The sequence below is a fragment of the Drosophila nasuta genome, chromosome 2R (genome assembly GCF_023558535.2).
Source record: "Drosophila nasuta strain 15112-1781.00 chromosome 2R, ASM2355853v1, whole genome shotgun sequence".
In the NCBI taxonomy this organism is placed as follows: domain Eukaryota; kingdom Metazoa; phylum Arthropoda; class Insecta; order Diptera; family Drosophilidae; genus Drosophila; species Drosophila nasuta.
The window spans coordinates 28,397,492-28,411,159 of record NC_083456.1 but is presented as its reverse complement, the minus strand read 5'-3'; the positions used below and the strand labels follow the sequence as shown (position 1 = coordinate 28,411,159).

General features: G+C 39.9%; 1 protein-coding gene across 6 annotated transcripts in view; it reads right to left on the bottom strand.

Annotated features, from left to right (window-relative positions):
* Window positions 1-1,019: 1,019 nt before the first annotated feature.
* Window positions 1,020-13,668, bottom strand: part of LOC132786128 (band 4.1-like protein 4) — a 64,958-nt gene continuing 52,309 nt past the window's right edge. For 4 of the 6 annotated variants that reach the window (XM_060792551.1, XM_060792555.1, XM_060792552.1 and 1 more), the window contains 3 exons: window positions 11,951-13,421; window positions 5,644-6,395; window positions 1,020-2,553 (listed from right to left, as the gene is read on the bottom strand). In XM_060792551.1, coding sequence (XP_060648534.1) covers window positions 2,541-2,553; window positions 5,644-6,395; window positions 11,951-13,421 — 2,236 coding nt within the window. In that variant the 3' untranslated portion in view covers window positions 1,020-2,540. The remainder of the gene's footprint in view (window positions 2,554-5,643; window positions 6,396-11,950; window positions 13,422-13,668) is intronic. The other 2 variants (XM_060792556.1, XM_060792557.1) reach the window with 2 other exon arrangements.

Sequence of the window (13,668 nt, the reverse complement as noted above, 5' to 3'; positions counted from 1 at the left end):
ATCAGCTGGTTAGTTATGGCTCAAAGGGATGATTTCTGTCTTGCTTAACATCTTCACGACGGAAACTTTTGCTATCGCATTTGCTGACGCTTCTTTTGTCTTTGTTTCCCTCGTTTTGTCTCTTGTCCAGTTTTTGCTTATCGTTCCTTATTGTTCCTCTTTACAGTTTTTAGTCAAGTGACCCCCAAGGGGTCATCGCTGTCCCCCCAAAAACACAAAGAAGAAGAAGGAGAAATATGATAATAATAATAACAAGGGTAAATCGTTGGTTTTTGGTTTTGTTGTATAAAATGCTTTTATTTGCAGTTATTTTGTTTATTGTATATCGTATATATTAGATATATAAAAGTGACACACTCATTGTAAAATCTTGTTAGACACAGATACATACATATTTATAATATTCAATTATTTGCTGATACTTGATTTTATTTCGTTTTTCCGTAGTTTATGCACTAAAAAATTCATTCAACTTACAAAGAGTACAGTATTTTATTACACACGCTTTTTTGTATCAATCAGAATTCATATCATTTCATATCGTTTATTAATTAATAAGTAGCTCTAATAACCACATAAAAAGTTGAATTTTAATTATTTTCCTTAGTGGCAGTGTTTAAGTATTATTATAGTTATTATTATTAGTATTTATTTTAGGTTGTGTATAAAGGAAATGGCTAAAACAGATTTCTATTTACATAATCAACACACACGCATCCTCACACACACACACGCACACACCGAAGCATAGATATACAAATATTTGCGCTTAAATTAGTTGCAAGTGATTAAACTAAATTGGGCTTAAAGTATGGTCAAAAATTTGTTGTGGGTAGTTATCTGTATGTGTGTGTGTGTGTGTGTTTGTTGTTGTCGGTTTTGCGCTTACATAAATATTATTGAAATTGCTGGACGTTGTTGGCATAAGTAAGTAAGTTGTTTAGTTTTATTATAGCTAGTTCTCATATTGCATACATATTCGTATTTTATATTCGTACTCGTGTTTGTTTTTGTTTTCATTCTCATACTTGTATTCGTATTCGTAATATGTAATATAATTTTATTAAAATTACATTTATGTGCTACTAAATAAATTTATTTGGCTTTGCTTTGCTTCCTCTCTCTCGCTGCTGATCTCTTTAATTTCGTTTTCCGCTGAAGTAAAATTGAATTTTACATAATTTTCATGGTATTATTTGAATGCGTATCAAATTGGTTCTTAGTAGTTAATAAAAAAGCATATTTAATTTACTTGCAGGCCACACACACACACACTTCCTTACACACACACACATACGCACGTATGTATGTATGTGTGTGTGAAAGCAACACACGCATAACAATAAAATTTTATATTTATCGTTAACGATTTCCTTGTGCAGGAAGCGCGAGTGTTTTTCCCTCTCCCTCTCTCTCTCTCTCTCTCTTTCTCTGTCTGTGTGTCTCTTCCTTTCTTTCTTCGCATGTGTGTGTGTGTGTGTGTTGCCTAAGCCTCCACATACAAATACACTCGTAAGCATAAATATATTTGCTGTTGCCTGCTTTTAGGCGCCCCACTCTCTTTCTCTCTATCTCTCTCTATCTCACTTCTTGCTGTCTGTGGCGCTTCTCGCATATTTTAATAAATTTTATGCCGCCGAAATGCGCGCCGCTTATCATTAACGCACAATTTATTTTTGCTTTTATGCCAATGTTGTTGTTATTCTTGTTGTTGTTGTTCTTGTTGCGTGCCGTTGGCTTTTTTATCTGTGAGTTACATTTGCTTTTTTGGCTTTTTGATTATTTGCTTCGCATCTCTTAAGCTATTCCGCATTCCACATTCCGTATTCGGCAGTTTTGAGTTTGCCTTTTGTTACATATTTTAAAGTGTTTTGCTTAGCTAATTAGTTTTTAGCACAATTTGATTTGTTTGCTATACACACACACACATTCTTTCATACACACACGCACACTCATACTTATATAGTATACATAAGATTCGGGTAAAGACATTATCTATTTACATGTTGGCAGAATGTACATTTAATTTGCAACGACAAAAGCCCGCAACGTTGCCGGAGCCCAAAAGTTTTCGTACAACTTTTGCCTCGACGGCTTTTAAATGTTGTTTATTGTTGTTAATGTTGGTTGCTGCTGCTGCTGTTGTTCTCGTTGCAGCTGCTGCCTTTACTTTTAGTGTAGCATACTTTTCAGCGCTGCAACCCGCATGTAGTTTCATTTAACTTTGCACTTACACATGTTGTTGTTGGTGTTTGTTGTTGTTGCTGTTGCTTATAGCCAAGCTTGCTGCTGCTCGTAGAGTTGTTGTTGTCGCTGCTGCTCCTGTTGTTGTTGTTGCTGATGCTGTTGATGTTGCTGCTGCAGCCAAAGTTTACAGAATGCTGTTGGTGGCGGCGCTGAGGCACAAACATTTCCAGCTGCTTCTACTGCTGCTGCGAGGTCCTGGCCATGTGCGTGGGCGTGGGCGTGCTCGTTGTGGGCGGGCGTTGGCTATTGCAAATTAAATTTAGCTAATTCTCACAATTCTGTGCTCATTTCGCTTACAATTGCGCTCTGTTATATAGGTTCGCCGCAGCAGCATGTGGGTAAAAAACGGGAAGAGAGAGAGAGAAACGAATATTAGAGAAAGTTTTCGATTGCATGATGATGAGGCTAATCCAAGTTTCGCAAACTGCGTAAACTTGCAGCCGAGTGTAGCGTAGTGTAGTGTAGTGTAGTGTATGTGTGTATTTGTGTAGTGGGGCTTGTTAGTTGAGTTTTTGTTTTATTTTCTGCTAACTACTACAGTGCGTATGCGTAATGCAGCTGTGCATAATGTATAAAGCAAAAACGTAATAAAAACAAACAACAAAAAAAAGAAAACTCTTAAAATATTGTGTAGTTTATGGCCAGAAGGCCACTAAATTAAATTCGCTAAAGCACTTATATAAATAATATTAGTATGTGCAGTAGTAATATTTTTCAAGTACTTAGTTTGGTTTTTATTACTTATGGCAAGTTATTGTCGCCGCCGTCGCCAGGCTTAAAATTCTATTCAATTTATTGCCCAGTTGCCAGTTGGCGCCATAAACGACGAGGACAACGCAAATAATTACTTAATTTAATCAGGAAAACCCCAAAAAAGAAAGAAAGCACAACACACAAAAATTGCCAACACATAATTCTATGGCCAGGGTTGTCGACTTTTTATAAAAACATTCATAAGCTTATCTCTTGCTCAGTGCCTTAAAATTTACGTATTAAACCGCTCTCACTTTCAGCAAATTTTTTTTCTTGTGTGCTTTTGTCTTTTTGCTGTACCCAGTTGTTCGACAAAAATTGCGTAAAGTTTTCGACGGGTTGCCTTTTTTTACATTTTGTGGCAGGCAACATAACTACAAGTTGCAAATCGATGGGCGCAACGAAACAAGAAGGCAAGTTCTTTGTTTCATACTCTAGGTTTTTTAAACACAACAAACACAACTTATAGACTAAAGACTAAGCTTAATAAGAATAAAGACTGTAACATAAATAGCATAAAGATTCCATAAAATTCTTGAATATTTTTAATGAACAAAGTCCTATTAAAATTCATTCTTTTAATACAATTTTGTAGGGTATTTACTAGTTCATATTTCGCGTGTGAAAACCTCTTTTGTTACTGCTGATATTTTTTGCGTTGTTTCACTTTGTTTGTGTTTCTTTTCGCTCTCTGTTTTTGTTTATTTGGCTCCGCAAAGTATCTGTGAGATATGAAATTGTTGTACGTTGAGCCTTTTTGCTTTCATCGCTTATTTTGTGTTTTGTTTCTGTTGAAATTTGTATTTATGTTTGGCTGGAGTTCCCCATTGGTATAGGCAAAGGACATGCCAGCCATGCGACCCAGGCAAAAGTATCATTTGCCCGGCACCCAGCACGGCACTCGCCTGCCATCGTCGTAAATTTTAATGTTTTTGCTTTTGTGCTTTTGCCAGGGCCATCATATTTTCAGCTGTCTCTGTGTGTGTGTGTGTACGTGTGTGTGAAAGTATCTTTGTGTGTGTGTTTCTGGTGAAAATTATGTATATTTTTAGCACTTTCGCTTGTTTTGTTTTCGCTTATCGAGTTTGAAGGTCATTTGCTTAGCTTTCATTGCAATTCTTTTTTCTGCTCCTCGTGTGTGTGTGTGTACGTGTGTATGTGTGTGATATCACACATATCTTCATATAGTAACGACTGAAATGTATGTTTTTGGATGCCTGGCTGCGCAGTTAATTTGTTGTGAAATTGTCATTTTGTTGCTTCAATGGCTGCGTGCAATGCGGCGTATGAGTAATACTCATTCTGACACAGACCTTTTGGGGACACGCTAATGAGGCGCAAACACAGAGAGAGAAAACACTGAGACTGGACACCCTTAAAATGTATCCGAGGGTGCACTTCATCCCTTCATTTGGCTAGCAGCAAATTTAAATTGACATGTTTAAAGTCAATTTGTGCTCAGGCCAAAACTTTGGCCCATAAACAAGGCGCAAGATACCGCGCCCCTCGGTGGACACATTAACCTATTCATTTGTAAATGGCCTGTCGAATTTTCCGTTCGCTATTCGTGGCATTTCTCTCTGGCAGCATTGTCTTCTTCGTGCCGCATAAATATTTGTGTGCCTTTTGCCATGCGAAGCGTGAACTAAGCACAGAACACAAGCAAAAAAACGCCTTCGACTTGGTAAATAAACAAAGTGAAACAAACGGCTGGCGGAATGGCAGTCAAATCAAATGTAAATCCAAAATGAAAGCAAGCGCCAAGTGAAATTGAAATGAAAGCGAATGCGAAAACGAATACGAATACGAAAAACAAATGTGAGTGTGGAATGTGCGATGCGGAAGCGTCTTTTCCATTTTCTCATTTCCCATAGTCGTTGGCTGTCGTTGCTTTCGTTGCTGTTGCTCTTGCTGTTATTGTGTGCCCGCAGTTCGCTTAAAGGCAATTGAAAATTGGCAGCTGGCAAAGTGCTTTGACTTGTGCCTGCCAATGGGAAGAGGAGGAGGCAGAGGAGGAGGAGGAAGAGCCGCCCCCCAGCTGAGCTGCGTTGTGGCAGCCATCAGGGGAGCTGCCATTGCTGCCACACCCCGATGTGCCTCCGTCTGAGCCCGGCCTAAACAGGCACATTAATACATAATTTATAATGTTTTTATGCCATGTTCTTCCCCTCTCCCATCTCGATCTCTCTGTTTGTTGTTTGTTCTCTTAAAGATGTGTGCGCAATTTGATTAAGAAATTGAAGTTGAATGTAAAGTGATTTGCAATCGAAGTAAACTGATGAAAAACTTAACTCAAGCGGGGCACAATTTACATTCTATGCTTTGGGAAGGACAAAAACTACATTGAACTCTTTCTTGGGGAATGACAAAAACTACTTTGAACTCTGCTGTTGGTTGCTGCTGTGGTTGCATGCGGGGTACAAAAAGGGAGACGCACCTACTTAAGGCTACAACAAAATGAAAATGTAGAGCAGTTGAATATGTAACTCAGCTACACACACAGATATCAAACTGCTTGGGGAACAAATACGACAAAAGTTACAAAAGTCAAAAGACAACAAAATAAAAAAAACGGATAAAAGAACAAAGTTCAAACAGGAAAAAGGAAAATGAAAAAGGGAAAATGCAACAAAATAAACTTACCGGCGACTACTTTGTATAATTGGCGATAGAATTATCTCTAAACTGGAGGAAATGTTTTGATTTTGTTGTAAATTCGAGTGCGAATTGGAATTGGTTCGTTGTGAGTTCGTTGCAGTTGCTGCTGTTGCTACTGCTACTGCTGCTGCTGCTGCTGTTGTGGTTGCTGTTGCTGTGGTGGGGGCAACTGGGGATGATGCTGTTGGTTCATTCGGATACGCATTCGTATTGCAAGTGGTATTGGAATTGCTATTGGTGTTGCTATTGGAATTGGAGTTGGTTTGGCTACTGCTATGGCTATTTGCATTCAATGTGGGACAATTTAACGTTTGGTTGCTTGTGGTAATTGGCAATACAAGTTGTTGTTGCTGCTGATGGAGACTGGTGTCGTTGGCACACTGTTGTTGTTGACCACCGTAGACATTCGCATTGCAATTATCTAGATTAATATTGGCCAATGCGGAAATGGATGCAACTGCATTTCGATTAGAGTTGTTGTTGCTGCCGAAGTTGTTGTTGTTGTTGTTGTTGGCACTGTTGTTGCTGCCAGTTGGGGACATCAAAGGGACATCAGGATCAAACATATCCTCAGCCTCGGCTGCCTCATCGTCATACACATCATCGGTGTCTTCTTCGGCCTCATCATTAGTTGTGGTCGCATCCGGTTGCATTGCCTCCAACACGGCCATCGCTTCGTCCTCCTCGCTGCAGGAGTGCGACGACTGATGATGATGATGATGATGATGATGCATTGCCTAGTGCATTTGTGTTGGGGTTTTATTGGTTGAGGGTTTGGTTTTGTATTTTGGATATTTTACGAGTACATATGTCGATATTCGATGCGGGGGGTGAAAAGGTATTGAGAACATAAAACAAGGTTTTAGCTTTGCTTGCAGGGATTCTGCTTGGGTCGAATACTAAAATACTAAACAGGCACTAGACACTAGAATAATAATAATTAATGATAATGTCACACATCTGCATGCACTTACACAATTAGAATACAATTTTTCGAATTTTAGCCACAGACTTAACACAATATTATTGTTGCTAATTCAACACAAACATTGGAGCGAGCAATATCATTCTATTTATTATTGTTATTATTATTATTATTGACTTATTTATTGCGCAGGCAAATGAAAACATGCAATTTATGCAAAAACTATTTTGCCATCCAAATCAAAAATGCGCAGTTTTATGTAATTGAAATTAATTTAAAAATCAGTCTACATTTATTATTAGATCCGCAGGCACACAATTTTAATTACACACACACACACACACATTGCAATCAAAGGCAGCTCGTAAAATACCCCAACAACAACAACAACAACGACCACAACAATGTGAACAACAATGGCAAATGGCAATTCCGTGTGGTTCGGAGGCAACAAAAGCTCGCCTGATTGCGTTCATAAAGTGACCGCCGGCTAAACACCTGACCAAAATCAAACCCGAGCACACAGAGGTGTGGTGGCATGTGGCAAGAGGCAGGGGGCAAGTGGCAGAGAGTCGTGTTAGACATTCCACAGGACACAAGCCCTGCGGATTGCAATTGATTGCTGTATGATAATTGTTGTTCGCGCCATTGTTGTTGTCTTCATTCTTATTGCTGTTGTTCGTTAATTGAGAGAATTCAAGAGTACTTTTCTTACATTTTAGTTCTGCATAAATTAAACTGCAATTAGCTGCACTTTCCCAATTTTAATCCACACTCAAATCTTTGTATTTAAATATTCTTCTTTAGTGGATATTATAATAAGCAACATGCAATTGGCAAACAAATTGATTTAATTTATTTGATTTGGGTTTATATCTCGCAATATTAGATTAGAAAACATTGCATACAAATTGAATTTAGCTGATTGATTTAAATGTTATCCGCATCTTTTAAATACAAAATATGATTTGTTGGCTATTAAAGTTTTGCCATAGACATAATTCAATAGAATTAATTTGGTAATTGAAATGGCTTTCGGTTGGTCTTGGACTTTGTGCAACGTGTGCACAGTGTTTCAATCTCAATACACTTAAAAGCTCATTCAATTTGGCCAAAGACACGTTTGTTGTATGGCAGCACATTTGCTGTTATTATGATTGAGTTTAATACACACACACATGTCTGTGAAGGTAAACAGAATATTCTCTCTCCCCCCTTATACACAAATTCATTTGTAAATGAAATCATAAAGGAGAGAGACACACACACACACAAACATTGGGATTTCTATACGCTAGCTAGCACATCAGAACTTTGTATGTATCTCAATCTTGCAGATACAACAACGAACCCTTGAGCCACTTAGAGCTTGAGTCGAACTACAACTAAAGTTGATTTTGTGCAAGGGCGCCAAAGTTTGTTTGATTTGTTATTAATTAAAATTGCATTCAACTTGAAAATTGTATTTGTTGCCCAAAGAGCTTATCTAATGCCCCCTCCCCCACCCCCTTTCTATACACAAATATAACCACACACACACACACACACTATCAATAATGAAGCTTGAATTGAAGCCTAATGGAAACACGTAGCAGATTGCTTAAATAAACAAAGAAGACCATTGGCATTGCTTGCTTCTTGCTCTTGCTCTTGCCTTCTGCAATTTAATTAATTTTCTTCCACTTTTATGGGTGTGTTACACACACTCATGTGTGTGTGTGTGTTTGTTAATTAGGCATAGTATTTAGTCGGAAACACGCCCTTAAAAATGCATCAAAAAAAGCGTTAAGCGACTCTAAAACGCCCCTCAAGTCATTAGGTACGAGTGGCACCCGCTAAAAGGGACGCTTTCAATGTCGTCTGGCCAAACTGGTGTGTCAACTCATTCGTACAAAAATAATTATAACCCATATGCGCCAAGGTCTCTATTTTTCTCTATTATTTTTTCGCCATGCACATGCATAAAATATGCGTCAATTGTTTTTTTCTCTCTACTTTTTTGTGCGCTCTTGTTGCATAAATATTAAAAGCGACAGATGTCCATTGATGATGAAAGACAAAAGACCAGCTTAGAGCAAGTGGAAAAAAATGGAAATGCTAAAAAAATATGAAAGCATAAACTAAAACAAATATCAAACGTTTATTGTTTGAGTGCTGCATAATTAAATCACGCGGTGTGCAACTTAAATAAACAAAAAGCGAAACGTTTAGCTAGACTGCTAAAATTGAAGTTACCCTGTGAATAAGATCTACTTTGACTGATTCTACTGAACTAATCCACCCTCTTTGCTGTCACATTTATCACTGGGTAGCAAGGCAATTGTTAAATAAACTTTTTTACAGCATTTTCCGCACTATTTGAGTCACAAATTGTTCTCCGCCTGAATCAATTGCCAATGGAGAATATATATTTTTATTCAAATATTTTTCGCAATTGTTTTTGCACACAAAAAGTTTTACGTTGCACAGAAAAAACCGGTCCAGCCAATTGCATATAATATTTATGGAATTCTAATGTACTTAGTTCCACAATGGGCAGACTTTTTTTTGCCCATACCCTTATCTTTGTTGGAAACTTTAATTTGCAGATTTTATTAAATTTTGTTTTGCGCTCACGTCGCTTAAAGCTCAATAAGCCAGGCTGTAAGTTGTCGCTTTTATTGTTTACCAATTGTGTTAATCTAGCATTTGTTCGTTGGTCCACGGCGGAGGGGGAAAGGGCCGAAAATAACAATAACAAGTATCGTACAAGTCAAACAGCTTGGAGCGGTAACTCTTCGAGCGACTAAGTAAAGTGCGTACAGGAGACAACGAACAAGGACAACAACAGCAACAACAACAATCGAAACTTTTGGCACATTAAATCAGCAAATTTATTGACTTAACTGCTTTGGCAAGGACATGCCACATGCTAGCCACGCCCAAAGCCTTGAGCCCTGAGTCCTAAGAACGTTTGGCGTTTCGCCTTTGGCCTGGCCGAAGCTAACTCTCAGTATCTCTTACAGCTTGTGTCTTCCTCTCTCTCTTGCCCCCTCTTGACTCTCCTGTCGCTGCTCAGACTGTGACTGTTTGAGTTCCTGTTCGTTGTCCCTTGCTGTGCTGTCATAATTTTTGATTTGCTTGTTTTATTTGATGTCCTTTGGCTGCTGCTGCTGCTTCTTCGACTTGCTGTTGTTGTTGCTCTTTTTGTTGTAGTTGTACTTTGTGTTGTTGTTGTTGGCTGGCACTGTCTTCGCTTTACTAAGCTGCCTCCAGCTTAGGGAAAAACAATTTTGCAAAATTTATTTTATAGCAAAATTATGCCAAACATTTCGAGAATGTTTCTATGTAGTGGCTGCTGCCTGCCATGAAGGCCATTTGCCACACACACACACACACATACACGCACTTTGTGAGACTCATATGTGTGCGTGTGTGTGTGTAAGCGGGTCGCACAAAATTTATTTAAGAATTGTAAGTATTTTTGCTGTGGTAGCTGCGAAATTTGTGCCATCAACTTGAGTTGAAATTATTTGCTTGAACAGCCCACTGTGCCCCGCCCCGCCCCTCCCTACTCTGTCTCTCTTTCTCCTCCCCTTCCTTGCTGTTACATAAACTTGGATAATGTAGCGCAAATAGTTGCTTATTATTTATGCTGCTTTATTGCCTTGTTCCCTCTTCCGTCTTTTCCTCTCTCGTTCTCTCTCTGACAAAAGTATCTTTCTGCTTTTGGGGCAATTCATTTGGGCGTTAGACAAAAATTAGTTAGCATATTTTAGTTGTTAATTAGTCATGCGTGAAATTGAGCTGACGATTTCTTCTCTGTGTGCCGTCGTCTGTTCTAATGTTTAGCATACTTTTGAGCAAAATTCATGGCACACAAAATAATGGCAAAACAAATGCGAATAGTTGCAAAATATATAAAGTTGGCATAAATAAAACACTTGATTACACTGTCGATGGCTTGAATGAGTTTAAGATTTGTCGTCTTTCTCTTTAAAGCTACTTTTGTTAAGATTGTAAGATTTTTGGTTGAGTTTTTAAGAAAATAAACTCGAATCTTAGAATTGAAGAAAATAATTATTGATCAAAGAAATTCATAGAAATTTGGTGTTAATTTAATGATAGTTAGTAATATCAGTTAGAAATAGACTTCATTTGAAAGAACACATAATTGAAATTGAAAAATCAGCACCTTTTGGAAGAGTCTTTAAAACAAAATTCCAGTTTAAAAGATGCAAATTAATTCTTTTAAATTTTTTGCGGATTCAATTATTTTATGCATATTGTACAACATTTTAGATGTCAATTAATTTAGCTTAAATTATATAAATCTATTAAATCATGTATTCATAATTTGTACTATCGATTTGTGTGCTCTGTTTAATATGAAATTAATAACTTTTGATAAGTAGTCTTCAAATAACTCTTATTCCTAATTTATTCTTTAGCATTTAGTAAGTTTTCAGTCATATTTTTGGATCAAATTAATGTGTTCTTCGCCTTGCTTATTTCATAGCATTTTTGCTAGTTCTCAGTCATCAGTTTTGATTTAATTTTTATGCACTTTTGATTTAAAGCAACATGCTTGCAACATCATTATGCTGTGTATCTGCAAGATACATAAGTATCTTGTACACATGTGTTTCTGTGTGTGTGTGCACACATGAGTTTGCTGTGTCGTGCCCCAACCACGCCTATTTTCGCGCAGTCTATTCAAGTTAATTAAATTCTCCGTCTATGTGGCAGACACAAAACTCAGATAGCAGCAAGTTTATTTGCAGACATAGCGCTGCTTTTGATAACACACACAGACACACTCAAAGAGTGTTCATGTGTGTTTGTGTGCATGCAAAGATAAGTGTGCATGTTGCTTAAACCAGGACACAGTCCTTTTGGCCCCCAATTCCTCAACTCTCTCTCTCTGTGACTTCTCACAGTGTTTACAATGAGTCTTGCGAAATAATCAACATAAAAGCTTCAGTTTGCTTATCATACAAAATACAACTACTGAGTGCGAAGAAGAGTATGTGTGTCTTATTAGGGGGATTTACACGAAACAGAGCAAAAGAAACAGAAAAAAGAAACAAAAAGTGAGTGCTATTTACGAGTTGCAAAAATTAAGTATACGTAACGTTATGAGAGACGCAATGCAGCAAAGTGCTCGAGACGATTGCGATAGTGCCCAATAAAATACGTATTCAATTAAAGCGTACAAAAAAAAAAATAAACTTGCAAGTTGCATGCACAAAACAAACACAAACAAACAAACAAACACAAACAGAAGATGCGGCAAGACAACGAGACACAAAGGGGACAATAACAACAACGAAAACGAAAACGACAATGACATGCGACAGGTTGCGGAGTTGCTCAAGGCTTACTCACAGTTTGCTGCGTTGAGGTGACATTCGATGGCGCGACATTCTGTCCATGCTGCAGATACACTAATGGCCCAGCAGCTGCCCCACCGCCGCTGCCACCTGCAACATTTGCTGACGTTGCCTTTGGCTGCTGCACAATGGGCGGAGGCTGTTGCTGTTGCTGCTGCTGTTGTGACTGTTGCTGTTGCTGTTGTTGTGACTTGGCGGCGCCTTTGTCAAACTGATAGTACATGACATCGTTGGCGGGCGCCGAGCCGCCGTACAAAGGCGCCGGCGGTGGCGGGGGATCCGCAGTCTGTGCGCCCGAAATGTGATACGCGCTCGCCTGTTGCTTCGGCGACCCCGAGGCCGAACCCGACCCCGACCCGCTCCCGTTTCCATTGCTATGCCCGATGCCAGAGAAGGAGCCGCCGAGCAAGCCGGGCGGCATCTGTGGCATCTTGTAGTTGTAGATGTAGGGCCGTTCGTATTCGCCGCCATGGATGTAGGAGAGAAACAGATCCGATTTGGCTGGCTGCAGGCCAGCGAAGCCAATGCCAACACCGGCGCTGCCGACGACGCCGCGTTGACCCAAGACGCGATTGTGGCCACTCAGATTGGTCACATTGCTGCTGGCATAGTGCATGGGATAACAGCTGGCATTGGCCAGCTGCGAACTGCCGCCGCCGCTGCCCCCGGTGAGCAGCTGCGTCTTGGTCACACTCTGACCGGAGAGCCGACGTGTGGGGACACCAATGTCGGACTTGGCATCGCGTCGCTTCACTTGTGCCGCACTCGTCGAGGGTCCTTGATAGTAATAAGGCGCCGCCGGGTTATTGGGCCATTCGACAAAGCTGCGTTGTCGACTGAAAGCACCACCAAGACCACCACCACCACCACTGCTAAGAGCATTGCCACCACCACCATTACCGGTTGTTACCATGTTACCCGTGAGATTGCTGCTGCTGCTGCTGGCAACACGTGCGCCAGACGTCGTCGCCTTGCCCAGCGCCGCATTGTTCAAACTGAACTTGTACTGATTGTTCTCGAACGTCGTGTAGCTGAGCAGGCGATTGCTGCCGCTGGCGCCAGTGTTGCCAGCGTTGCTGCTGCTGCTGCTGCTTTTATGGTTGTTGTTCGACTGCGACTGTGTTGTTGACACGCTCGTCGAGTTAGTATTTGCTGTGGATGAGGATGCGCCGTGTACGGGCGCCAGGTTTTGTTTTGGGTTAGTGGAGGACGATGTGGAGTTCGAGGAGTTGTTGGCGTATTTGTAATTGGGCTTCTGTTGTCGCTGTGCGAAGAGCGAACGTTGTTGTTGCTGTTGCTGCTGCTGATTACTCACAGTCTGTTGCATGAGGCTGTTGTAGCCACCTCCACCTCCTCCACCGTTGTTGCCGCCGCCGCCGTTGCTGGCGCTGCCAACTGACTTGCGATGACTGCCGCTCGAGGCGCCCGATGATTTGTTGGTGCCATAACGTGTGCTATCGCTGGATCTGTTTTTTTTTTCGAAATTCGATTACAAACGAGAGAGAAATTGTTTACATTAAATATGGGCAGGTAATTCATTTATTTAAGTTACAAAAACAGTCGTGGGAGTCGAGTGAGCAAGTGTGTTGCAAAGGCAACTATTTAAGGTAATCGAATGTGTAATAAGTTGCTGACAGTTGAAATATCTATGCTATTTAAAAGTTGTGTTGTAATCGAAAACTCATTGGCATTTATGGCATGTAAAAGTAACTC